Source organism: Epinephelus fuscoguttatus, linkage group LG15 (genome assembly GCF_011397635.1).
Source record: "Epinephelus fuscoguttatus linkage group LG15, E.fuscoguttatus.final_Chr_v1".
Classification (NCBI taxonomy): domain Eukaryota; kingdom Metazoa; phylum Chordata; class Actinopteri; order Perciformes; family Serranidae; genus Epinephelus; species Epinephelus fuscoguttatus.
The window spans coordinates 37,397,033-37,423,635 of record NC_064766.1 but is presented as its reverse complement, the minus strand read 5'-3'; the positions used below and the strand labels follow the sequence as shown (position 1 = coordinate 37,423,635).

General features: G+C 41.2%; 1 protein-coding gene across 3 annotated transcripts in view; it reads right to left on the bottom strand.

The window, feature by feature from the left end:
- The window catches only part of agap3 (ArfGAP with GTPase domain, ankyrin repeat and PH domain 3), a 163,847-nt gene that overhangs the window by 23,949 nt on the left and 113,295 nt on the right, over positions 1–26,603 (bottom strand). For all 3 annotated transcript variants that reach the window (XM_049598919.1, XM_049598920.1, XM_049598918.1), the window contains exons 12-13: positions 20,117–20,266; positions 13,548–13,703 (exon numbers count right to left, since the gene is read on the bottom strand). In XM_049598919.1, the coding sequence (XP_049454876.1) occupies positions 13,548–13,703; positions 20,117–20,266 (306 nt within the window). The remainder of the gene's footprint in view (positions 1–13,547; positions 13,704–20,116; positions 20,267–26,603) is intronic.

The window sequence follows — 26,603 nt, the reverse complement described above, 5'->3', positions numbered from 1 at the left end:
CCATTACCAGTCAGCAGCAACACACAATATCACATTTTTATTAAATCAGATTTTTGTCATTTAACTTCATTTTTTGATGCCTTAAGCATTTGATTCACACTTACCCAAAAGTTTTGAAACGCTACATACTTTGTGAATGTACAAACATGAATAAAAAAAAGGGGATTTGAGGAAAATTAAAATTTACTTCTGTTTTTTTGGGGGGGCTTTTTGCCTTCAGTGACATAACAGTTTCAGGGGTACTTGAACCCGCAGCAGCTATGGCAAGGACATTGCCTTTGTACATGGGACACGCTCTACCCAGTAAGCTACTGGGTGCCCCTTGCCCAGTGTATTTCAACTTATTTTTTGAGAAATTAGGTTTTGGTCGCCATTTTTCCATCGAGGACGAGCGTAAGTCAGCTGCTGTTACCATGGAGAAGGGGCAATCTGAGGGGACAGTGATTTCAAAATATTTTGTTGGTAAATTTGTGAACAAAACAATACGTGCAACATTTATATAGAATCTGAAAGTAAATTAATAAAAGATGCAGATTATATGATCTATTTTCAAAACTTTGTGTTCTTTTGCTTCCACCTGCTGTTGCTTGTGCACGTAACAGAATTTTAAAGGGATAGTTCAACCCAAAATCAAAAACACATATTTTCCCTCCTACCTGTGGTACTGCTTATTGATTCAGATTATTTTGGCGTGAGTTGCCGAGTGTCGAAGATGTCTGCCTTCTCTCAAATATCATGGAACTAGATATTGCTCGGCTTAAAGTGAGTGAAAAAAAAAAAAAATGCATTTGAAAAACTCTTTCCAGAAATCATGACCCAGTTACTCAAGATAATTCACAGACCTTGTTGTGAGCAGTTTTATGTAGGAACTATTTTCTTTCTACCCAACTTCACCCACCAACTATAAATATGTAAGTGACCCTTTAAGCCTAACTTCTACCTCAGTGTTTTTATGCACACAGGCTCGTACTTTCCACTTATTGTCAAAACCAAAACCAGATTTTTGGGGGGCAAAAACTGTAAATTACGTCTCAGCTCTGATCTCAAATTGTATTTTTTGCTTCCCCACATTTCCCTGATTGACATTTAAGGAAGTGACCAGAGCAAAATTGGTAAATGGACTTTTCTAGTCTTCTGGCCACTCAAAGCTCTTTTACACTACATGTCACACACGCACATACACACACTGGTGGCCGACGCTACGATACACGATGCCACCTGCTACTAAGTAACCATTCACATGCACTCACACACTGATGGGACAGCCATTAGCAATTTTGGGTTCAGTATATCGCCCAAGGGTACTTCGAAAAGCGTGCTGGAGGAGATGGGATCAAATCGCCGATCTTCCGATTAGTGAAAGACCTGCTCTACCTTCTGAGCCACAGCCACATTCTGTTTTTTAAATACAAATATTAATTATTACACTTTCTTTTTCCACTGATCATTCATCTTTATAAAACTGTCAGTACCAGCCTTTTGGTATTTTGTCTTCAGGCTTTCTGCACAAGGCTACGTTTCAAGATCTTTGCTTTACATTAAATCCTTCTTGTGGAAACTGTTTTCCTGAGAGTAATCATGTTACAGTTTTGCTAGGGCATGATGCATCGAATAAGTGTAGCCTTGGTTTTCATTGCTATGCAGTAGGCCTATATTAGTGTCTGAAAATATTAAGACAATAATGAGTCCAATAATGTTTTTGGTATACAGTCTTGTATGTTTAATTGTTTTCTTAAATGCATTTGTTATATTTTAATATACTGAAATAAATCCTTCTTCAAACTGGCTTTGACAATTGTGAATCTGCTGTGTGTGTGTTTTTTTTCTCGCCGCTCTTTGTGTTTAACTAAGATTTATGAAAATGTCACCTGTCGTTTTCAAACAAGAGGTCTGACACAACATATGTTCCAACACATGCTGTAATGCCTCTGCTGTTCAGAAGCAATTCATTAACTCGGTACTGTACAATGTGACTCATGTAACATCTCTGGTCCGTGCACATGCTTGAGCTCATAGCCAAATGATTTGTAATTACCTAATTATGTCTATGCAAATAGTCATCTCATTTACATAAACCATGTTTGGAGGACTGGAGGCAAGTAGACACCAGGGAAATGTTTTTTTTTTTTTTCTTATGTAGCTTCATCATTAATAGAAGTTACACCAAAAAGAAATTTGCTTGATGTACAAAAATACATTTATACTTCTAATGCATTGTGTATTAATGTGTGTAAGTTTTTATATTCAATTAACTGTTTGTCTGTAGTTAGAAAATGAAGACAATCTGATGATGATAACATCGTCAGACAAATCATCTAATCAAAGAAATGATTACGCTTTGTATTTATAATCAATTCAGCCTCCTTGGTGCGAGACGCAGCCCCTGTGCTGTTAAATGACAGATGTCTGACGGACGCCACTGATGTAGCGATCCCTGAGCTGCGGTGGAGGGCCATCTCTTCAGGGGGAAAGCAATAATCCAATTAGCTCTACACCGACTTCAATTATCTGATTTAGTTTGTGGAATCGACTACAGGTCACGGAGAATCAATAAAAGCTTGGAAGCCTCTTTATTTAGACTTACAGTGAAAAAGTATTTATGTGTGTGGCACATTTAAAGCACTGCTGGGGATTAAAACCCAAAAATCTCTACTTGATGGACTCAAAATGGTTACCTTAAAAGGACGCTAAATGTAAGAGAGAATAAAAACCAAAAAATATGGAAAGAAAATGAAATAAATAAACAAAAAACTTGATTAATTGCAATACAAACAGAAGAAATCAATTTTTTCTTGTCCAATATAACTTCAGGTACAATAACTAATGCATCTGATTATAATTTGTGGCTCCCAGACCCAAATCCTGTTATACTTGTGTTTTCATCTTTTTAAAAAACCTGAACAAAGCTAATTATTCTGTTGGCTGCCCAGGCAATAAATTGGAGGCATTAAAACACTTTCATTATGGAGATTAAAAAAGCAACGGATGGCTGATTTCTTAAACTGATGAGTATACAAGGGAAAACAAATCTAATTCTCCATGCATAGTAATGCACACGCGAGACATACTGTAGCCACTAAAGAGACAGAGGAGCATGTGCAGCAGGAAGCTTTATGTGAGACACCGGTATTGTCATTACATGCAGCTCCAGCACGCTGATATTACATTTTAATGCCGTCCACAGTGTGGCAATTCAGCTCCATAAGCCAAAGTAATTCTGCGCGGTGTAAGCATGATGCTGAGGTCAAAGTGGTCTTCTCAGGGACGGTAAATCTGAGCATGAACAATGTGTCAAAGGTATCACTGCTGTCTTACACGCACCTGACATGATGAGCTTGTAAAAGGGCCATTAGCGCCTCTGTTATTACTCAATGGCTGCAGTTAGCACATGGCTAGCAGAGGAACGATCACCTTGTCGCATTAACATGTGCATTAACCTCCTGACCAAATCTATCTGCGAGCCTACAGTCAACAAGTTCTTGCCAATTAGAAATAAATTAACGCAGCTCTGCCAGTGGGCGGACAAGGAAGAACACGATTTAAAGCCAACAGAGGAGCCAACTGTGAAGAATGAGCGAAATATGATTTTCCTTAATTAACACGGCATAATAAAAAGGAAATTAGAGTGTAATGGCCATAGAGCTACAAAGAGGAAGGAACAGATGAAGATACACGTCTTCGTCCACCATTTACATGGATCATAAAACTGTTCAGGAACCTCCCAGTTGCACGTTTTTCATCAGATACTTGATGGCTTCTAGCAGCAGCACAATAACACTTTCATAAGCAGGATGTTTCGCCAATAATTAACTGATAGCTTAATGATACAAAAATAGATTTCTAATGTTTACTGGCTGCAGTGGTGGAAGTATATTTACAAGTACTGTAGTTAAGTACAGGTTTTACTTGAGTACTTCCATACTTCTACCCCAGTACATGTATCTGACAGATATAGATGCTAGTTACATAAAATTAAACACACAGTAAACTTAAAAAATACAATCTGTTGTAAAGGATTAAACTAATGGCTCCCAACCTTTTTGGCTTCTGATTGAGGCTCCTTGTCATCTCACAGATGTCTATAAATTATTAGCCTTTCTACCAAAGAGTGATTTCACCTTTAAACCTCTTCAGACTTCATTTAAATGTTTACTGTTAAAGTAAAATAAACTGTTCAAGCCCCAGGAGGGCAACTTATCAAATACAAAGCTATCTCACGAAATGATTCATGGGGTTTGTGGATACTTTTTTAGCATTAAAAAAATGTTTGTTACATTAAATTGTTCACATTAGTTGACAGCTTATTTCAAGAAGTTGGTCAAGTTTTGACATTTTCGAGTAGGATGGAGATAAAATAAGTTAGACTATCTTAAATAAAATAATTTGACCACTAAACAGCACCGCAACTTTTGGATAAATACTGAGTTGGCTCAGCTTCATAACACATTTGTCAAGGTCAAAGCAAAACATGTTGGTTGTACTAAACTAAATGGATTTGTCGGATTATAAAAGATTCATAGTGTTTACTCAATAAGGCCAGAGTTGGAACTACTTATAAAGATGCAGGCAAATCATTACCTTAATATTTTTAAGTAGAATCAGTCGAATATCGGCCCCGATATCATCAAAATAGATGGATTGCGTATCGGAAAATGCAACCTATACCTGAGGCGATTCTTTCCCTTTAAATCTATTGTGACGCGAGCTACGTCATACGTCATGGAGCGAAGGAGAGAATCTGCTGCGTGGAGGTATTTCACACTATTTCAACTGCTGTTGCACAATTGTTTATTTTTGTTAAAAATAAATAGCTCATCATTGCATTAATCTGTTTCACATTGTTTCATTTTATCTTCGGAAAGAACTGTGTCGTCATCGATGCCTGACGCCTCTAGTCTCTTCTGTTCTACATGTAAAGGTATATAGCTTTTAGGGTCAACCATGGTATCGGATCGGTATCGGGTATCAGCTGATGCTCAAAGCCACCGCATCGGGATCGGTATCGAAACTGAAAAAGCTGGATCGGTGCATCTCTAGCTCATACAGCCTGTTTTTGCACGGCCTCTTTGGGTTTTATTTTATTTATTATCCCAATAATCAAAATTCACCACGATCAACATACTGTGAGTGTTTTGTTTTTTTTAGCTCCATTTGAAATAAAATCCTTGATCAATGGTTCCCAACTGGTCTTGGCACAAAAGTGGGTTGCGGAAGGGACTCACGAACATGTCACGTCTGTAAAAAACACATCTTATTTTAAGGTGCAGAACATTTCTGGCACAGAGCTTTTATTTTGAAGTGCTGTTTCTTTCTGTAGAGTGAGTGACTAACAGACAGCTACTTGACATGGACAGCAAACTACCTTGACGACATGTCGAAATGCAAATATGACCCCGAATATTCAACTGTGTGGACCTTGAACTAATGACTGAGGAAAAATCTGGACCCTGTAGCCGGACCAGTTGGGAACCAGTGTCCTATATCGTCCCATCCTCACTCACAGTCACAACCCTTCATATTTAACTTGTGACTCTTTGGAGGGGGGCCATGTTGTGAACCACTGGACTATAATACAGAGCTCTATATGGAGTACAGCTGTAAAATGCTCCTTAATCCATAATCCATATATAATTCTTTTGATACTTTTAAGTACATTTAGCTGATAATACTTCAGTGCATTTATGTAGCCTAAGTAGGATTGTAAATGCAGGACTTTTCTTCTTCCACCACTGACTGGCACTGTCATTAAAAGAGAGTTGTAAATCATATTTTTACATCTTGTCTGACCTGAAAATCAAAGTGGAACCTGAAAGAAAAGTGGGGAACCGGCAAAGAATGAGTCCTTTATTGGTGTGTACGTGCAGCAGATGCATCGTCGAGGACCTGTGGACCAGATTAGCACCTCGGGGGGTCTGATGCTGAGCCCAGCTGTGCTGTCTATACGTTTCTATTCTGTCTAAGCCTCTCAAAGACCTCTGGAGACTGGTGTGAGAAACCCTCAGAGAGGACTTAGCAAACACTTCTTAGCCTTGAGGACTCCTTTTTTTTTTTTTTTCTTAAATCCATTTGTGCGAACACTTGGCTGAAATGATGACAAGGCGCAGAGGTGCACAAGGTGAGCTATTGTTTTGGTGTGTAGGATGTGTTGTGTTGTGTCGTATGCATGCATCAGGCAGTCACTTAAAGAAGTGCTTGCCGTTCCCGTGAATTAACGAGCAGTTGGGAAGAACAGGCCAAGGCGGTGCCATCTGTAAATGTCACAGGCACTGCTTACTCATTTTACACATCATTAAAGCCAATATTCCTAACCTGTATCAGAGCAATCAGGAGCAGGCCATTACTGCGACAGGGGCCCCAGGGGAACCACGACCAAACTCAGAAAGAAGAGAGCAGGGGAGGGAGAGAGAGATAGAGCACACTCTTTATCTATCTGACACACACACACACGCGCACACACACACACTCCTGCACACTTTTCTGTGCACACGCGCATGCTCAAACAAACAAGGAGCACACCTTCCAACAATAAACAAACACATGAAATCAGCACCAACACCACTACGCTAATAGCTAGTGCATTTAACAACAGAGCCGAATGAAAACAGGGCCAATTATACATGTATCTGTGGGCAGTGTGTATGGAGCCCAAATGAGAATCTTGTTATTCCTTTCCCTCCATACTGTGGCGCTCAGAAAGCTAAGCCATTACAAGAGTGGAGGCTCCAGGGACAGCTTTCGGAAATGAGAGCGAGTCGGGGAGTGACAAAACAAAGTATTGAGATAAACACCCACCATTAGCACAGGCAGTTAAACCTCCATTTCCTAATCCTCAGCTGGACTCCAGAGGATATTAACCCTTAGTTTACTAAGGTGCAGGACAATAGGATACTAGACTGAGTTGGGCTGACAATATATAACTTAACACCGTCGATGCAGGTTAACTTGTAGTTTGGACACAGACAGACCATGGATCCTTGTTCCTGTCAATCTGCACAGGAGTCAGAAACAAGACTCTGCCAAACATTGTTCTCTTCTGATATAAGCCTGCAGAACTTAAGCAGTGGAAAGCCTGGGCTTCATCTACAGGAGTTTTAAATCCTATCTGATTTTTAAATCAGGTTGCATCATATATAAAAAAAGAGAAATTTAACAGATGTGATTCCCCCTAATCTTAAACATGCACACACTGCAAGACTTGAAAATAATAGCACATCACACACACAACAAGATATTATTGAGATTTACATGCATGAAGAAGCATGAGTGCACCACCTCATATGATCCTGACATGGTGCGAAAACTTAGCGTAATATTAACAATGCTTTGCAGTCAGAAAAATAAAAGCAGAAGGCTAAACGAACCTGAATAAGAAAATGGTCAACATGGGTCATCTATTCTTCTTGGAGATAAGATCTTAACTGTCAGCAGTAGCATGCTAGCTGACGTTAGCCTAAAGGGCTAGAATGCCTATCGTGTCTTAGCAACACCGTCAGCTGCACCATACTGACATAATCATAACTAATCATCCAGATTTTAAAAATCTAATATCACAGGTTTGAAATGATCAGAGCAGCCCGAGCAGTTCGGGAGGTTTAAAACTGGATCTGTAAACCTCTCATATTACCAGATAATCTGGGCTGAACGTCGGTACCGACCAAGTCTGAGACCAGATTTCTCCTCCAGTTATTGGAAGAGATGAATCAGGGATAAATCAGCCAAAAAAAAAAGAGTTTGAGCCAGGTTGAAGACACTCAGAGGTCACGGAAGACACCAAAGAGCAAACATAGATTAATAAGTTATTTATGAAAAATTAAAGAAGAGAAAAACTGGAAGCATTTAAATAATGTCTGCGCCTTTAGGCCTGCTTTCCTGTTGGTTTAGTTGATGTATGCTCTATACCAGTGGTTCTCTCTTCTTTTATACTGTTTTTCTTTTTTATTTATCTGTGTTTTTAACGGTACCATGCTCGTAATTTCATTCTGCTTTGCATCACTGATGTTTTGCTGAATGACAATAAAAGGATCTTGAATCCCAACTGGTGGGTCGGGGTCCAAAAGTGGGTTGAAGGTCTATTCTGAATTGACCGCAAGTGACTCGCAAACATGTCAAGTTTGTAAAAAACAACACTTTATTTTTAGTGCAGTGAATGTCCGGCACAGAGCTTTTATTTTGAAATGCTGTTTCCTGCCATGGAGTGAGTAACTACTTGACAGAGACGGCAAACTAGCTCGACGACATGGCCAAACTGAAGTATGATGCTGAACGTATTAAACTGTGTGGACCTTGAACTTACGACGAAGGAGAAATCTGGGTCCCGTGTCTGGACCAGATGGGAACCACTGCTCTATTCATTATAAATCAACATCACAGGGAAGTGTTTTAATTTTGTTAAGGAAGTCTTGTTTTTATGTAATATAATTTGCAGCGTCATTCCAATTCTTCATTGTCCGGTTAGTAGTAACTGTGCCATTGATCCCAATGGACACACATTATTTGGTGTATGATGCTCAGCAATCTCATCCACTGGTAAGTGATCTTTTCCAACAGCGTCCATCTTCATAACCCTGATGAGGACGGTGAGCTTGAACATGCTGGAATATTATTAAAGCCTGACTACTGTTTAATTTTTGCACATTTACGCGTCTTTGTGATATTTATATGCTTATTTAAGTACTCTATAAATCAGCAAAGTTGCCTGGGAAGGAAAACATGCAAATGTTTTATAGCATTTGTATATATATATATATATATATATATATATATATGTAAAGATTTATGGGATCACATACTCCTCAGGTACGATGTGACAGTCTACAAATGTAAGCATCCTACTTTTAGGATTCTGTTCTAAGTTTAAGACTCCACTTAAAACACACATAACACAAGCACACATACAATTAATTCCCCTGTCCTCCTCTAATTGCTGATACAATCCAGTAGAGGAGTCCTTCCAATCACTTTAAATTCAATCAATTTAAATTGCAAAACAAAACTACTTGATTAAAATTTATTGTTGAGTCTTTCAGTAAATAAGAAGGTCCATAAATCAATGCAGGAAAATTTGTTTCAAAAATAGAATTCATCAAAATAAAGTGAATTGACCCCTCTGTTGCAGACACAATGCTCTGCAGCACATTTGAGTTTAGTAATAACTTACAGAGTTCATGTCGTGCAGTCAGAGTTATGCTTCCTTTAGTCTGTTACCTTTCTTTAGAAGTATGCGCCCAAAATGTGCAAATGCAATGCAAGTTTGATGCAATTTGATTTAATGTCTTTCTATAAAATTGCTTCAAATCAAATCTTGGTAATGTAAATAAAGACTTGAACGCCTTTAAGCATTCAGATAAACACTTAGCTCTTGTTTTCTCCCTGATTTCTGTGACCTTAGCATGAGTAAATATCATCATCCATAAAATTCCAAGAATCAAGACAGAACCTCTCGTCACAATTTCCCCTCCATTCCTGTGCCTCCCTTTCTGCTCACGTTGGACAAGCTAAAACCCCCAAAACAATGAGCATTTGATACACTTTCTTTAAAAGAGAAATACATTAATGATGCTCCCTGACAGTCTGCATTAATCAGAGGGGGCTCCCCCTGAACACAACTCTTTATCGGCCATCGATTTTCCAGTGGGTTTATGGCGAGCGACACACCGAGAAAGCTCGTCGCCGGGCGGCTGCTGGGAAACACATTACGGGGCTGTCAGTTGTCTCGCCATGCATCCTGCATCATTCTTTAAGCACATGAGAAGTTCATTACACCACACAGCTCTGACAGTGCATAGGATATTAGGGACTGTGTCCATTGTGCATATCCTTGGCGGAAGTGTAGCACCGTAGACATAACAGGGAATCTATACATGATCCAAATATGGCTTTAAACTGATGAGAAATAAATCTGAAATAAATGCATTATAAGCTAAATTGGTTTTAAAACATCTACCTCACCTTGAGCCTATTTGAACAGAAAATATGTTTCCGTGCAATTACTCTGTCATTTATACTTTCATAATCATAGTAATGAACTTAAGATTAGAAGATTTTCCTCCCACTTCAGCAGCCATGTGCAAGAGTCTCGCTAACTACTGTAGCACCATATTTGGAGATGATGGTGCAGCAACAGTTTCCCCAGGCTCCCTCCGACATCCTACACGTCCCGTGTTGACCAAAATGATTTCTCACCTTAAGACGCGCACGCCGTTTTGATTTATGATGCTTCACAACTACTAAAATTCAATTTCAGCCTGCATTGCACGCATCTGATTGCCCCGTAAATGAGATAAACTGATAGCAATTTATTCAAGGATCCCACCTCTCCTCTCCTTTCCCCTCTCCTCTCTTCTTCCCTCTCTTCTGTTCTTTCAACAGGAGACACAACTCACATCCCAGACTTGGGTGAATCCAATATTTAAGCGATACGTCTGTATTCCAGAGCATTCAGCAGAACAGACAAGGTGATGCTAATAGAAAACCTCGCGGAGAACAATGAGAGAGATAGAAAACAATGTGCGTGTTTGATGACGTGAGAAACATTCAGAATCTGCCTCCTCCAGCCTGATTACTCTTCCTCCTCAGGAAGTCCGGCAGTCACCTGACCTCAATTACTCCTGTGTAGGGATCTTATCGATGAGATGATGTTTGATAGTGCAAGCCCATCACTCACTCAAGGCTTTAATGCAACTGTAACTCTGCCAGAAGTGTCCCATTAAGAGCTAAGTAATGTCAAATAAAACAGAAGTAATGGACTCTTCACTTGAAATCTGTGCTGGGGGCTGCCAACTGCTTCTGTACATGCAACTGCAAAACGTACCAACGATCAGATCTGAGATTAACTTCCACCAGCGTTCTGATGTGACCACATACTTATCTCACACCACTTATCTCCGAGATGCTGATGATGTTCACTCTCAACAACAATGTGGTCAACAGACCCATTCAGACTTTAAAGAGAAGCTGTCAGAGACCATGATAAAAAAGTATAATGATTATAAATGCTAAGCCCCATTTAGGAGGCGTCAATGCCATTGTTGTTGTTATCCAGCGTATCAATCTTGTTGATTGATCATCCCGCTCCGGTGACATCAGTTTTATGGCCTCTGAAATGCGTCCCAGTGTTTTCACAATGCCATCCAATTAGGGTACTCCATTCATCATTGGGCTGGAGAATCATTATTAATTGGGTGGAGAGCCGACTGCCACTCCCCTGCTGAGGAGGGCCACGGCTTCTGGAGATCAGGCCTTTCAGACTACGGTGAAAGAAATGGGGGCTGCGAGGGTGCACTGCGCAGGGGGCCACATAGAGATACAGAACTGCACACCTTTATGTACATCGCAGGCATGTTCAATAAAAATACAGAAGACTTCACGCTCTTTTTTCATAATGCAAGAGAAGCCTGATCAGTGTGAAGAAATGAGTAAATGCATCAGAGGAAAGAAGTTTCTGTGAAGTTCCATATAAACATTTGTTTTCCACTTCCCCCCTAATTTGTTATGGGCGCTTCCCTTGTACTGCAGACCGTGACAATAGGCGTTTTGGGACCAAACAGCTCTGAGGACTCCCTGTGAGGAACTGCCCACTGGGAGCTCCCCCAAGAACTACACAGCATCAAGGCCCTTTTTTGTTAGTGTGTTTGTTTGCATTCACACCGCCAATAGGAATGCTGAAGTGATGTAAGCAGGGTTATTCTTAATAGGCGATTGTAGACAAGTACCATAATGGCATGCAAATAAAATCTCAGATAAGTTCAATGTCTGGGCTATGGCAAAAAGCTTGGGACTCTGGGTGCAAGCGATGCAGTAACGAGACGTCTGTGTTTTTTCCTTTCATGTGGCTCAGAATCGCCTTCTACCCCATGTTGGTGATGTCAATTGATTTCACACAAAGCTTGCATCTAGCTCTGTGTGTGAACTGGGAATCCTTGGCCAACCAGTATTTATATACGGTATCGTCAAGCCATCCATCCAAAAACTTGCATCTACCCATTGTGAACCATGTGAATTTCATCTTCTTGTTGAAGGTGCAGTGTTGGAGTGAAACTTGATACCTGGGGGGCTGGAGGAGGGTCATGGGGCAGCGGACTGGACATACCACTTGTCAATCAGGTAAAAGGGGCGGTATGTTTTCTGAGACGTCTGCCCTCACACAAACTGTGCTTGGCCCGGCATAAAACACAATCCGAATTGATTAAATTATTTTTGGAAATACCTAATTTTCTGTTTTAGAAAACAATATTTTAGAACAGTGGTAATAGTCTGGAAACATAAATATTTTTCCATACTTTATTTTTCATTTTCCATACTTTTTAATACCTGGAAATTGATCAGATTTATTTTCATACTTTCCATACTTGCGTAGGAACCCTGTGTAAGGCAGCCTACGTGTATTGTGCTTTGATGAGTCAAAACTGCGTCATATTTCGCTCGTTGCATAATGTTCAATAAAGCCTGGATTTCACTGTCGATGTTTTCTTTATGAGCTGTTTGTGTGTTGCGTTATCTGTTGTTTGTACAGCTAACATTGTTTTGAAAAATGGTGGTTGCTAAAGCTGCATTGGCTCATGTATTCAGCCAATCAACATACACTTACCTCTTTGTCCTGTAAGAGTAAAAACGTGAAATAGGAGCTAAAAAAGTCCCTCAAAACAGCGCTCTGAGAGCTACGATCGTTCCTAGTTCTTACGGTACACAATAAAAAGGGAAAATCTATGATCTTAGAAATATGAAAAAGTTCGTCCAGTCCAAAAACGCCTAGCAACTCCACTTTTTGCCTGCATTAGACAGTCGAACACTTCCTCTCAAATCCTAGTTAGGAGCTTCAGTGGGAGGACGCAACGCTCACGTTTGCATTATCCACCAAATCCCACCCATCTCTGTCCAGGAATACAAATCAACCATTATGGGCTGCTTGTACACCTCTCAGGATGAGATCCCTCACTGGCTTCCCAACAATGAAAAGAGCTAATTGTGTGTGTAAGCACAACCAATTTTTCACACTGAAGAAGTAGTGGGAACATGTGTGGATTTAACTCGTCTGTGCTGCACACAGAAACGTACAAATGAATGAATTCAGACAGATCTGGGTGTGTGAACTTTTCTTTTCATTCTTGCACAAACAGGAAATGAACCCAGCTCTCTACACGAGTCAGATTTCCTTTCAAATTTACTGCATTTTTCCCCCCCAGAAAATCAGCAACATAAAATGCAAATTAATGGCATTAATTAATTCATCAGTGAGGTTAAAGCACTGCAGAATAAGAGGGTGCAATGAGGTCATCAACAGAGTGCTGGTCAAACTTCCACCTGCTGTTTCATGTATTAATTTGAGGATCATTAAAGTGTCCTGATTGATCCACACAGTTATGATGTCTTCTGCTATTTCATGTCCCGTCAATGAAGCAAAAATTCAAGCGGATGTGGACGATGTACATAAAACCAGGCGAATGGAAACACACCTAATGTTCGGCACCTGTGTGTCCCATAGAACATTTTCTTTTCTGTGTCACAAGTTTGGATCACTTCAAAGCTGTAGTGATGAGACTGTGTTGTACCTTCATTGCCTGCTGATAAGCCGTCTGGCTTGGTGATGCCCGTGCTCTTTTTCCGTCTGTGTTTCTTCCGGTTGGCGTGTGGCGAAGGAGGTGGCTCGAGTTTAGGACTCGTGGCGCTGCCCACACTGGAACTGGCAGGATCACTCATTCCATTGGCTGAAACAGACAGACAAAATGATTATTACTTTTTAAGTTAAATAAATGCAGTGGTTTGAATTTCTAAAGTTTCTGAAGTTTCTCTGTTTTATGTTTGCTGCTGTGGGTAAGCTTAAGTTTCACTGTCACAGCTTCAGCTTCGAATCTACAGTTCTATACTAATGAATCTCTCAGGAAGTCAAGTCTCTAAATGCACCTATCCTATTTGTGGGTCGTCATCACAAGGGTACTAACTGACCAAACTCTAGTCCAGATTTTTTGCAGATTTACCAGGGAAGCATGTTGAAAATGATGCTCAAATGTAAAATTTTCAAGTGGATGTATTGTGCAGTCATAAAAATTATAGTCCAAGGGGGAAAAAAAATCAGGGAAACACTGAAATGAAGAACAATAAGGTTAACTGGGTCATATTAACTGCTTTGATGAACCATTATATATTAATAAAAAGCTGCAGAAGGTGGATGAAGAACGTCCAAGTCTGTCTTCCAAGACAGTAAAAACAAAACGGCAGAATATAACATGTAGACCGGTTTGAAAAATGTGAAACTATTCCTTCAAAAATAAACTTCTCTGGCAGATTCAACTATTTATTCAACTCAAAACATATCTCAAATGTATGAACACATGAATCACTGTGAAATGACACTCAGCAGTGAATAATGAATGACATTATGAGCTTCACTGTAGGCTTCATGCAAAGTAACGGCAGCCTTGTCACATCCTAAAAATGTTTCGACAGCAGCAAGAGTTGGAAATGACTCCCAAAGTATCTGCTTGGCTCCGGCTTTAGACAGAGTGAGGGACAGGTATGGGGCTATCAGTGAACAAATGGTTACCTAAGTTAGCCCGCGGCAAAGCTCTCTATATGACTGTCTGAGAGTGACAGGGGGCTAAGAGCCGGCTTTGTTTCTTGTAAGTGATTTTATAAATGTGATATTAACCTGTGCTACCGTTGGGCAAAGGGATAGGAGGGATGGGACGAGAGGAGGGGGTTGTCAGCTTGCCATCTTTCTGATTTCCTGACATTTGACATCACTTTCCCTTCTTTCCCCCTCCGGATGCCATTATGAATCTGGGAGCGGGGGCCAGGGGCCTGGGGGAAGCAGGGAGGGAGGGCCGGTAGATGGGCCCCATATTGCTCTCCTCTTACCACCCTGTGTGGTGCTGGCAGCCTCCTCCATTGTCTCCCATCAAAAGCTCATTGTAGTGTGGCAAACTCCATTCATTTCCCTGTGCACCGTCCCAGCCCCAGGGGTGGAGTGCAGGAGGACAAGGGGCTCAGGGATTATTGCTGTTGTCGTTGCCAGTTGCACATGCTATAATGTGCGGCACTGTGCCATTAGCCAGTGTACAACATTAGGCCTAATTCGGTCATTACCTTTAGGGAGATGGGGCTGTCTTGGAGGAGTAAGATGGGCTCAGCAGGGGATTGAAGATGCTAACGTTGGGGGGAGAGTGGAGCTCTCGGCCTGGGGATGCATTCTTTGAGCGTGGGCAAAGTGCAGGAGCCAACACCTGAGACACACACTGCTATGTCTGTACTCGATTTAGAGATTAATCTTGGTGAGAGCTGATGTTCTCAAACAAGAATGTCATTACTGGAAAAAAATCAGCTCTTAACACCGATCTCTTTAATTTATCAGGAGATAAGTGACCATCTTCAGAAGTAGTATTAATATTTCATCATAAACACTGAAGTGCTATGTGGAAAATAATAATATTGATTATACGCCAGTCACATTAATAACCATAACACTGGTGCTTGTGCTGGACTACATACATTAAGCTCTCTGGTGTTTTGAATGGCAGCACGCAGCCACACATGTAGCAGCTCCTAGTCGAGGCGTCTGTTTCAATTTCCCTGCTCTCTTACAACAGCCCCCCTGAGACGAGTCATTAGCTGGCTCAGACAGCTGGGGGCACAGGGGTCCTCCATGTGCACCCCCACCCCCCCCACACACTCTGCCTCCTCCTCCCTCTCCATCCCAGCGTCTGTCCCGCCAGCACAGCTCCGTATGGCGGGTGGAAGACTTGAGCTCCAACCTGCCTCCGACGTGACAGCCAGCATTTGTTTAATGTCGCTTGAGGTTAAAGGGGAGGGCTGCCCCTCAGGGGCCCCGACCGTGTCATAAACACCTCTAATTATCAATTTCTGCCCCTAATGTTGTGGAAAATGACCCCGGCCCTGCTCATTCTGCACCAGAAACATATACGGGGTGATACACCTCCCTTTGTTTGGACCAATCAGGCTTTAAGCAGTCTGCGCCGTGATGGTATAGGAGCAGGAAATGGATACAACCCCAGCACACATCGCTGAGCAACAATATCAAAGCACCTGAAATCTAATGGTTTTATATAATGCAAAGTCTCCTGACTTTAAGTGGTTCTCAGTTCTAAACTGTGCATGACTGGTAGATTATATTTCTTAAATTGAGAATTATGAAGTTAGAAGTGGACTGATTCTACAAGCAGAGTATTCACTGTGGCATTATTAGCTGGCTGTTAGTGTGTATGAGGGCCATCAGGACCAAGCTGGGTAATGAAGCACACTGGGGATCAGGAGTCTCTTTCCCACTCAGCCACGATCACCTGGGCAGCAGAATAGGTATCAGCCTAACCTGTGATTACAGTGCATTACACTCCCACCACGGAGATGACAGTTTAAACATGCTCCAGGATGAAGACTATGGGTGAGACAAAGAGGGCGCCGCTAACAGCTTCCTGCCTTTACCAATGCCACGCTGACAATGAATGAGAATGAAAAAAGGGTGAGTGAGAGAGAGAGAGAGAAGGAGGGAGGGAGGGAGGCAAAGAGTGGGGGGTGAAGAGGAGGGGGGGAGCCATTTCATTGTTATTCAAGAGGCTCCGGGTGAGGAGCACTATGATTCCGCCAGGCCCCTTGACATGGCAGCCCTGCCTGTCCTCAATCAAAGCCAACGGCTGCAATTAATGGCAAAAATTAGAAACAATCACCGCCTCCCCCTTATTATCCTCAATTAGAGCGTACTAATCAAGGCCTGATCGCGCTCTGCTGCTCTCTCCAAACTAAATGTCAAACTTCATTACGGCCTAGCGTAGAAATCAAACGCCCCACATGCTATCACCCTCGCATCGGGAGGCCAAGGTATAAAACACAGTGCCACAGGAAAAGGCTATCTGTGCGTTAACTACCTGTGTCCTGATATGCAAACTTAAGGGAGAAAAACTTATCACTTATATATAAATACATAGCAGAGCAGAGCAGAGCAGAGCTGCAGCACAAAGGTCTCGGAGGACGGAAAGAAAAAGGCAACGACACAAACTTTACACTGAGGGCAGAATGGGCAATATGGACAGATATACATTGTGATTATTAACACAGAATTATCAACATTACTATTAAATTTAACACAGTAAAAAGTTAAAATACTGCTTCTCTCATTAGGGCTGCAACTAACAGTTACTTCCATTATGGACTAATCTCCTGATTAGGGCTGCAACTAATTATTATTTTCATCACTGATTAATTTGGCAATTATTTTTTCAATTATTCGATTGCTTGTGTAGTCTATAACATGCCAGAAATTAGTTAAAAAATGTCGATCAGTGTTTCCAAAAGCCCAAGATGACGTCCTCTAATGTCTTGTTTTCTCCACAAGCAAAAGAGTTTCAGTTTGCTGTCATAGAGCAGCAAAGAAATAAATAAATGTTCACATTCAAGAAGCTGGAATCAGAGAATTTTGAGGGTTTTTTTTTATGTAAAATTGCTAAAAGTGCTTAATTGATTATCAAATTAGTTGGTGATTAATTTATTAGTTGACAACTAATTGATTGATGAATTAATTGCTGCAGCTCTACTCTTGATTATTTCCCCAATAATGTTATTTTTCCTTAAAATAAAGGAATGTAGTAAATATAAAACGGCCATTATAATGTCCTAGAGCCTAAAATATGTTTTCCCATTACTTGTATTATCAGGCCAGCAGTCTAAAATCCACACCATATTTATTTCACTATCATACATGACAAACAAACACAACAGATGCTCATATTTGAGAAGATGGAAATTGCGATTAAAACTAAAAAAAAAAAAAAAAAAAGATTAAAACAATTAATCAATGATCAACAAGATTCATTTTCTACTTATTTTCTTAGAATTAACTAATTTTTTAAAAGTCTCCTTCTTACCAAGTCATTTTTGGTGTTTTAATAGAACAAAATCATATTTAAATGATTTGTACTTTCAGTTCTTCTGTTGGGAGCAAATTTTTATTATATTTTTGGGCCATAAGACCTGCGAACAAAGGTATCTCTCTTCTAACGACAGGATGATGTTGAATTAATTATCAAATCATCAGCCGTAGAGAGCACTGTAATCTCTCGCCTCTGGAATTGTGACATTACTCACACTTTGACCACGACTTAAGTCATTGTCATCAGCGAGCCCATCACGTTGCTCTGACGACTCTTTGAGCCTCTTGCTTTTAATTCAGGCTCAGAGATTGAGGTGTACGAAGGGGAGCGGGATCTAAACAAGCATCCGGTGCATTAAGAATGGGTGTCTTTATGAAGGCAAGCAATAGAAAAATTGGGCCGGGATTTAATCAAAAATCTGCGCTCAATATTCAAGAGACGTCACTACCTCTGCTTCTGCCTTTGCTCAATAGGTTTACAAATGAGGACATTCTTTAAATAATATGGAAATGGTTACCTGGCTAAGATGCATTCATTCTCTGGTGAATCATCAATCTGCTGTTTTTGCATCTCAGAATCACATTTTATGTTAACCTGCAACCTTCACCAAGGATAATGGAGTGATTGGGGTAGGTTCAAGTCAATTCAAATGGCAAAACATGAGCACCCTTCACTGTGGAACACCCTCTATTGATTATTGAAGGCACATTAGGATGAAAGATAAGAGGCTCGCGTTTCAATCAAGTTGATCTTTTCTGATAGTCCAGTCACACTTTGCACTGCAGATGGATTCTGCTGATTTAATCCAGATTCTTAAATTGTACGGAGACGTAAAAACAAGATATCCAGAGAAAGTTTCTGAGCTGCTTGCTCCCTTAAACCGTCTGCACTGACTATGCACTGATTACAGAGACACTCCTTCCCAAGGACGAGCAACATATCTATCATTTGACGCAACATTTCTACTATTATTTTCAGCTCATTTGCCTCATTCGAGCTCATTTGTGGTTACCTTAAGAGTAGCATGAAAATAATTGAAGAAAACAGAATAAAGGAGCAAAGTGTGGATCTGATTTAGTTGAAGACTGGATGCTGGTTAATGAGCTATGTTAATATTGAGGGCTTTGCAGTTTACCAAACATGAAAATGGGAAATTCTGGGCCTCCTTATTTTCACAACACAACGTTTAGCAGTTCCTATTTGTCCTCCGCAGACCGGTCGCCAAACGCACATTCACAAACATCCAGTATGAAGCCTTGTTTTTTCCACACACACATTGTAATACAGACGCAAACACGCTCTGTGGAAAAAACTCACATACAAAAAAAAAAAAAAAAAAAATTCAGCAAGAGCACACACACGCACAACACACACTCACGCTCATTTATTTGAGGACCCCACGAATCTAAGTAATTCTGCTTTGGGCATGCTGCTGATGGGAGACAGGGGTAGGGGGTGATGGAAGTGCCTGCGTCCAGGCAGAATTGATCGTTTGGCAGCTCCAAATGAGAGACAGGCTTGTCTGCGGAACCACGAGGGCCGTGCAGTTGGACTCCAGCAGCGCTCGTAAAGTGCGCTCTTTAAACTGCCGGGGCCCCTGGGAGCCCATGGGGAGGGGGGGAGCCGCCGCCGTGCTAATGAGAACTACCAGAGTGCAAACATGCATGGAAATGACTGTTATTCTGTTGATGTGCATTTAAGTGCTTTTTTACTGCCAACCACAAAGAGAGGGAAATAACTGGTGATGAATGGTCCTCCCAAAAAGCATTCATTTTCCTCTTCGGAAGAAAAGAGAGGAAAACAGAGGAAGGAGGGAGGGGGGGATAAGAGTAAGATGGAAGGTAAAGACAGGATGGGGGTGTGTGTGTAGACATGCATGGTGAATATATTATCTTACTTCACTCAAGTACAGTGACAAGGTGCAATGTGACACGGAGGCAGTGAGTGGAGATGCATCGGTGGCAGAAAGTTAACCTTCACCGCTCCTCTCCTTTGAACACGCTGCTTCTATCAAAGAGCAGCAGCCAAAAAGGTCACAGCGATCACAGCCCTGATCAGCTAATTATGAAAATGAGGCTTGTTCCACCTGTCTGAGAAGCTCGGGAAATGCCGTCTCCATCACCAGATCCATTCATTTTGCTTTAATTCACTCGTCTTTGTGGTAGCGGTATGTAAATTTTGATTGCACAACACATGGTGAGACTTTGGAGGAGATTTAAGGGACGGGGATAATGTCTTACGGGCTCCGCTGCTTGTACTGGTGTTGATGGCTTCATTCCACTGGTCGGCGCTGGACACGGAGAAGGAGCGCTGGTGCATGCTGTCTTTGCTGCCGCTGAACAACGACGCGCCCGTCTGCAGGGATGAGCTACTGTTGGAGTGAGGAGCACCTGAAAAATGAGTGACACACACAAGAAAATTAATGCTGATTTTTTTTTTTTTGTTTTCTACATTTGCGTTCTCTGCTCAGATTGTTTTCTTTGAACTCACAAAGTCTGCAAAGGAAGTAATAATGATGCAATCGAGTTAACAGTTTTGGGTAGTTTCTACAGCACAGCAATGCTGCTGCCACCATATTTGTGTACATCCCTCTGTCAAGCAACCCCCCTCACACACACACACACACACACACACACACACACACAAACGAAACCCCTCTCCCTCCGCCTCTGCCTCTAATTAGCCCTTAATTAACAAGATACACTCTGAACGCTAATTATCTCGCCTCATCCCTCTGACTGCCACATCGATCTCCACTGGCGTCAGCAGGCGTTCTCTCCCTAACTTCCAATCAGGCGAGCCACGGACGCCTGGCTCTCTTTACTAATTCATGGGCTAGGCTGCGCCATGTGGTCCTTCCCTCCTGTTCGCAAGCAGTCGCTACAACACATCCTAACTACTCTGAAAAACTCATCGATACACCGCCAGTCGTGTGCCGGGAATCAGATTAACTGCTTGAGATTTACAATGCATCAAACTGACTCGAGCTCTGTCACGTTTTTAGTCTGAAAAATCAATTTAACTGAATATTTTGCATGACCTACAATAAAAGATGGGTTTATTAATAAAATTAGTCGTCAGGAAAGTTAATTTTTGCCGTATTTCCACCCTAAAAGTTGACACAATAACTCTTTAACATGCTGCACAGATTCATTATGAGACAACACAGTTTAATGAGGTAAGTCGACTCTGCTTTGACACAAAAAGCTTAAAAATTCAGAGGCTTTGTTTTGCAAAACAAGACATATCTCTGATTTCCTCAACAATGCTTCCTCATCTTACAGGTATCACACATCAGGGCCTTTTCTTCAATAATTACAAGAGAATATCAGTTTCTGATTGAGGTGACAATAACAGAAAATATAGTGTGTGGGTCGTGTGTAAAGTAAACTAAGCGGCACGGGTGCTTGTTAGGATAATATGTCCTACTCATTATCTAGAGTAATAAGTGTATCAAATTCACATAATCATGTCTAATTAGTATCAGTAATTATCTTGTTGGGCCCAGGAATATTAATCTTCAGGTCCCAGAGGGGAGGGAGCAGAATCGCAGCAAGAATGGGAGAGAGAGCGAGGGAATCATGCTGAGGAGCACTGACTAAATTAGCATGCTGAAATCAGAGCAGAGGAGGAGGAGGAGGAGACGGGGGGATGATGCTGGGGAGAAGGGTACTGAAAAAAATGTGAAACTTTGTTTTTTAAAAAGTGATGGATGAATGATACGTAAAATAAGCTCATGACTTCTAAAAAAGGCTTTTATCATTCCTGAATTTAAAAAAAGGAAAATTTAAAAATATGATTTATATATAAAAAAACAGCAGTCCGTTGTTTCCCTTCTTACAGATAAATGTTTAATCACCTCATTGTTCAGACGTAATTCTTTATTTTCTACTATTAAAATCTCTACATTTCTTTTTTTCACCCAAAGTTTGACTCTTTGACGCTTTAAAAAAGAGACAGAAAAAAAAATTGTTAGATAACTACGTGGCAACTTACATCGATATTTAAAATTCAACAATCACGTCTAATTGTCAAATTGGATGCTAATGATTAATGAATTATACATGGCTGTATCCATTAGTCCCCAGAGACCACTCCTGCATAAAGGGGAGGATAATGTAATTACAGTGGAGAAATAATCAGCTTGTGGCATTAAAAGAGCACTGTACTCGCAGCTCCAGCCAGGCCTCACTCCAGTACGTTGCACAGCCTCAGCAGTGACACTCTGGACAATGATGAACCTGACAACTGCAAACTGAGGTCCATGATGAGACTGTAGTGATCGTGCACATGATTTGACTGTCAAATACAAATATATCAAACGTTACGACATTTTACTGCAAAAAATGCCAAGAATAATAAAAAAAAACCTATAATGCAACTTAACATTTTAGGAGTAAAGAAGTTGGTATTATTAGAGCGCAATAACATCAAGTGGCTTTTTGTGAAGGTCTGCTCATTTTGAAGATTTCCTGACATTTGCTGAAATTTTGTCTCTATTGATGAAATGCTTCTTTATTATTTTTACAGTAAACGTACAACAGCGATCAAGACATTTACTGTGGAATTGTACGACATGTTGACAGCGTAGAAAGGAAATAAGCACATTTACACAAGTACTGTGCTTCAGTAGAATTATAAGAGCACTATACTTGTGTATTTCCATTGTCTACCACTTCATAGTGCTCTATATTCCAGGGCCCTGTACTTTTTGCTCCACTGCATTTATTTGAGCTCTTTTGTTTCTTTACATACAAGAGATATGTTTTATTAATAAAACAGCATCTATTTTTATACATTAAACTACCCAACAGCGTAAAGCAGAAAAAATCAGCTCCACCTCAGCAAGCTACGACACTAAAATGCTCCTTATACCTTTGTGGATTAATAATAATCTAATATTTTATAAGCAAGTCCGCATAATGTGTATTTTTTTCTACGTACTTTAGCTAAATTTTGAGATAATACTTCTGGACTTCTACTTAAATAGCATTTTGAATATTGTCTTTTTACACTGTGGTATAATTTTTACCTCAATTAAAAAAAACTATATATAAAAATATATATAAATGTACTAATTAAAAACATCATTAGCACAGTGATACTTTCTTATCTAAGATGTCACTTCAGTTAACTCCTGCAACATTCTTAATAAGATTAATGAAAGCTGAAAAAGTGCAGCGCACCAGTATAAATATTTCTTGCTGACTGTATCGTCATGTGTATAAAGAGATAACAGAAGCCATACAGTGTGTTCTGCAGGCTATCCAGGGCTGGGGTGTTAAGTAGAGGCGATGGATTAGCGGGGAGCAGCGCTGCCTTGCTTCTCATTTCTCTTTAGGCCGGGCCGTCAGTGGGTTGATGAGCCGTGACGAGGCCTGACCCCTCCGTGGAGTTGTTGCCATTATGTACAAGTAGTGGGATAATGAAGCATTCATGCTAATGTGGGCCGGGCAGAACATCATCTGCGGCTGTGTGTAATCCACCAAAATCATCCTGACCAACGCCCAGACGTCCCCCCACCACTCCTCCACCCCTGATGCTGCTGCTGCCGCCTGTCCCCACACAAGTCACTCAGACGTTTATACGCATACCTGTGCATTTTGTATTGTACTGTAAACAAACTGTGTGCATTAATACAACTTAAACTGTTTTAGGTTGTGTGTGACACACTATAGTCTGTTGGACAAATCTAAAATGTTCTTTTTCCCTCATGTAGGCCTTATGATGTGTTTTTTGTTGTTGTTGTCTGCAGACATTTCCAACTCACATCTGCTGTTCTGCTTCAATGTTACAATGAATTTGATGACATTTTGAAGTCATTTCCTCAGAGATTAATCTAGGTAACAAAAAACTAAATTGAGGACAAAACAAGTATTTTTCTACAGACAAAACAGCTCTCGAAACAAACTATTACTTTATAACCGCAATTCCCAAACAGGGGTAAGTGTACCCCCGGGGGGTGCTTCTGCAGTTGTCAGGGGTACATGGGAAAACAGTGGAGTAGCTCAACTAGTTTGAAAACATAGAAATTATAAAATTGGACAACTAAAAGTAGGGCTTGGCAATATATTGATATTATATTGTGGTATGAAATTAGATATCAGCTTATGCTGCGTCCACATGGAATCAGGGAGAAAGTAGACGGCAAACGGGATGTCATTTTGGTGACAAAGAGCAGGAAGGTAAAATTAGGTGAGGCCGGGAGAAGTTTACCACGTGTTACGTAGCTCCTGCACACAGGGAGCAAATGGGCAATCTGGACAATTACTAGAATAACTACATTAAAAAAATAATTGTATTTGATATATTTGATTTAATAATCACATCACCATTGCCACACATCGTCATGCATGTTTCGTGTTACTGTCCTGCCATTCTGTTGGACTGTTGGCTTGTTTTTACCACGCCGTCCAGAAGGTGTAATCCATCTGCCCGATTCCATGTGAACATAGCATTGGATTTTTGGAACTGTAACATCGTAATAATTGTATTCTCATGATTTTAAAAGCTGCATTACAGTAAAGTGATGCCATTTTCTGCAACATTTTGTTTGACTTTACCAACTTCCTCTTTATATCCACATTACTGATGATACTTTAGCAAAGATCAGTATCAATATCACTATCAAGGTATTCAGTCAAAAATACTGTGATACCTAGCACTCACTAAAAGTGTTGGATAAAGGCTTTACATATGAAAATAGAAAAGCTCATTTTGAATGTTGTAACCGTCACTGCCCTTTATGTTAGCACAGACGCATCCATGAGATGCCACTAGAGGGCAGTGTCCAAAAATCCTGGCTATAACGAACATAACAATAGTGGAGGAACTCCTAATAATGTAGCTTTTAACGTAGGCACTGTTGTAGACAATGATGGTCTGTGAGGCCAAACAACTTTTTATGTCGGGGCTTCAGGACACTTGGATCACTACGGACGAGCAGTATGGAGATATTTTGTGGTTTCAATTATGTGGGGGTTTTTTTTGGACGTTTGAATCTGGGGCGCCGTCAGCCTCCATTAGGTGGAATTGTGCTGCTACCCACTCTCCCCTTGGATCTCCGCAAGTGTTGTGAGGACTCTAAAACTTCACCTGAGCCTCCCTCGGCATATGGGTGAGTAGATAATGGTTGAATTTTCATTTTTGGGTGCACTATCCCTTTAAATACATCGCAACATATTGACTGCATGTCGACTTTTCACTATATTACTGATCTGTTTTCGCCTTTTAAAAATGTCTTTGTCTGAGAGGGCACATCAGAAGACTCTGAAGTACCCACAAGAGGCCTGATTGCTCCAGTGTTAAAAAAGAAGTCTCATGTTGGCGCTCGCAGGGCCTGCTGGTCAGTGAGTATGTTGCTACTGGTTTTACTGGGCTACACACTGGAGACAAACTGGCACAGAGTGAGGAGGGAACGAGCGAAACACTCTCCTGAGATCTCCACCTCTTCCACATGCATCTCTCTCTCCCCCACAGGATTGATTCAAAGTGACTGGGCCCATTAATACTTTGATACAATGTATCTGTCGCCGGTGACACGGCAGGATGCGTGTTAACAGGGAGGATCATATTTAAAACGGTTCCGCTCAGCACCCAGCAAAGGAATTAAACCTGGCCGCTCGGCAAAGTCGTGGGCGCATGCGTTCTCTCATTTACTCTCTGTCTTCTCAGCTTCTCCTCTTCATCTTCCCATCTTCCCCCATCCACTCCGCCCCTCCTTCTCCCCGTCCCTATCCCTCTTCTCCCAGTGATTATAAAGGTCTTTAGATCTAAGGAATGAATGAATTACCAAAGGCACAGACAAGGCTTGTGATTTGGACGCCGTGAATGAAAAATTACCCCTTTGTTCCCTTCATCAATTGCACGTCTAATGAAATCAAAATCCCGATCGCATAATCAGAAGAGGGTCCTCCACCCAGAGAGAGACCTGATGTGATTTGTAACCTTTCTTTTCCTAAGTGGAGATTATGGCAAATCTCCCACACATTGTTCCCTGATGCGCAAATGGATGGCAACTGAAAATCCTGGGAATTTGTCATTGAAGAGTCTTTTCCAAGAAACCAGTTGGTGCTGTTTTCCCAAAACCTGCTCTGGCCTGTTTTTCAAGGCCCTTTGTCTGCCCTGATGACTCCCCTCAACCCAGCACTCAAGGTTAACAGTTAGTGGGATGAAACAACCTCGATCCGACGTCCTCTGCTCTGTAAACTCCTACATCTTTCTGCTTTTGACTGATTAACCCGTTCAGCAGCGGCAGCACCTTGGCCAGGTTGAACAGTAACCTGCCTGGACAGTGCTAATGGTCCCAGCTGACCCGTCTTTGGCACCATACCCACTCCCAGCCAGTTAGCTGTAGCCTGAGTGATGGAAACACTGTGCCCATTTCACAGCCGATGAAGGACCCCGCCTCCCTCCGGGGATCATTTTGCTAATTAGTATTAATTACTCTTAATCCTAACCCCTAAATCCAATCACTGGCTTCCCCTCTATAAGCCTGCCAGACTCTCCGCAGCCTCCGGTGGCACCGCTCGCTGGGAGAAGAGCTCTATTTTTAAACTTGAAAGGTGGAGAAACCCTGGCACAATGCTCAGGACCAAACTGGTGTCTGTTTCTGTTGCTGTGACGCCCCCCACCCCCCCCACCCCCACCCCCACCACAGAGGATGAAAAATAACTAGGTCAGTGTCATGGTGGTGTAACAGTCCAAGATAAACAAACCTTGTTGTTT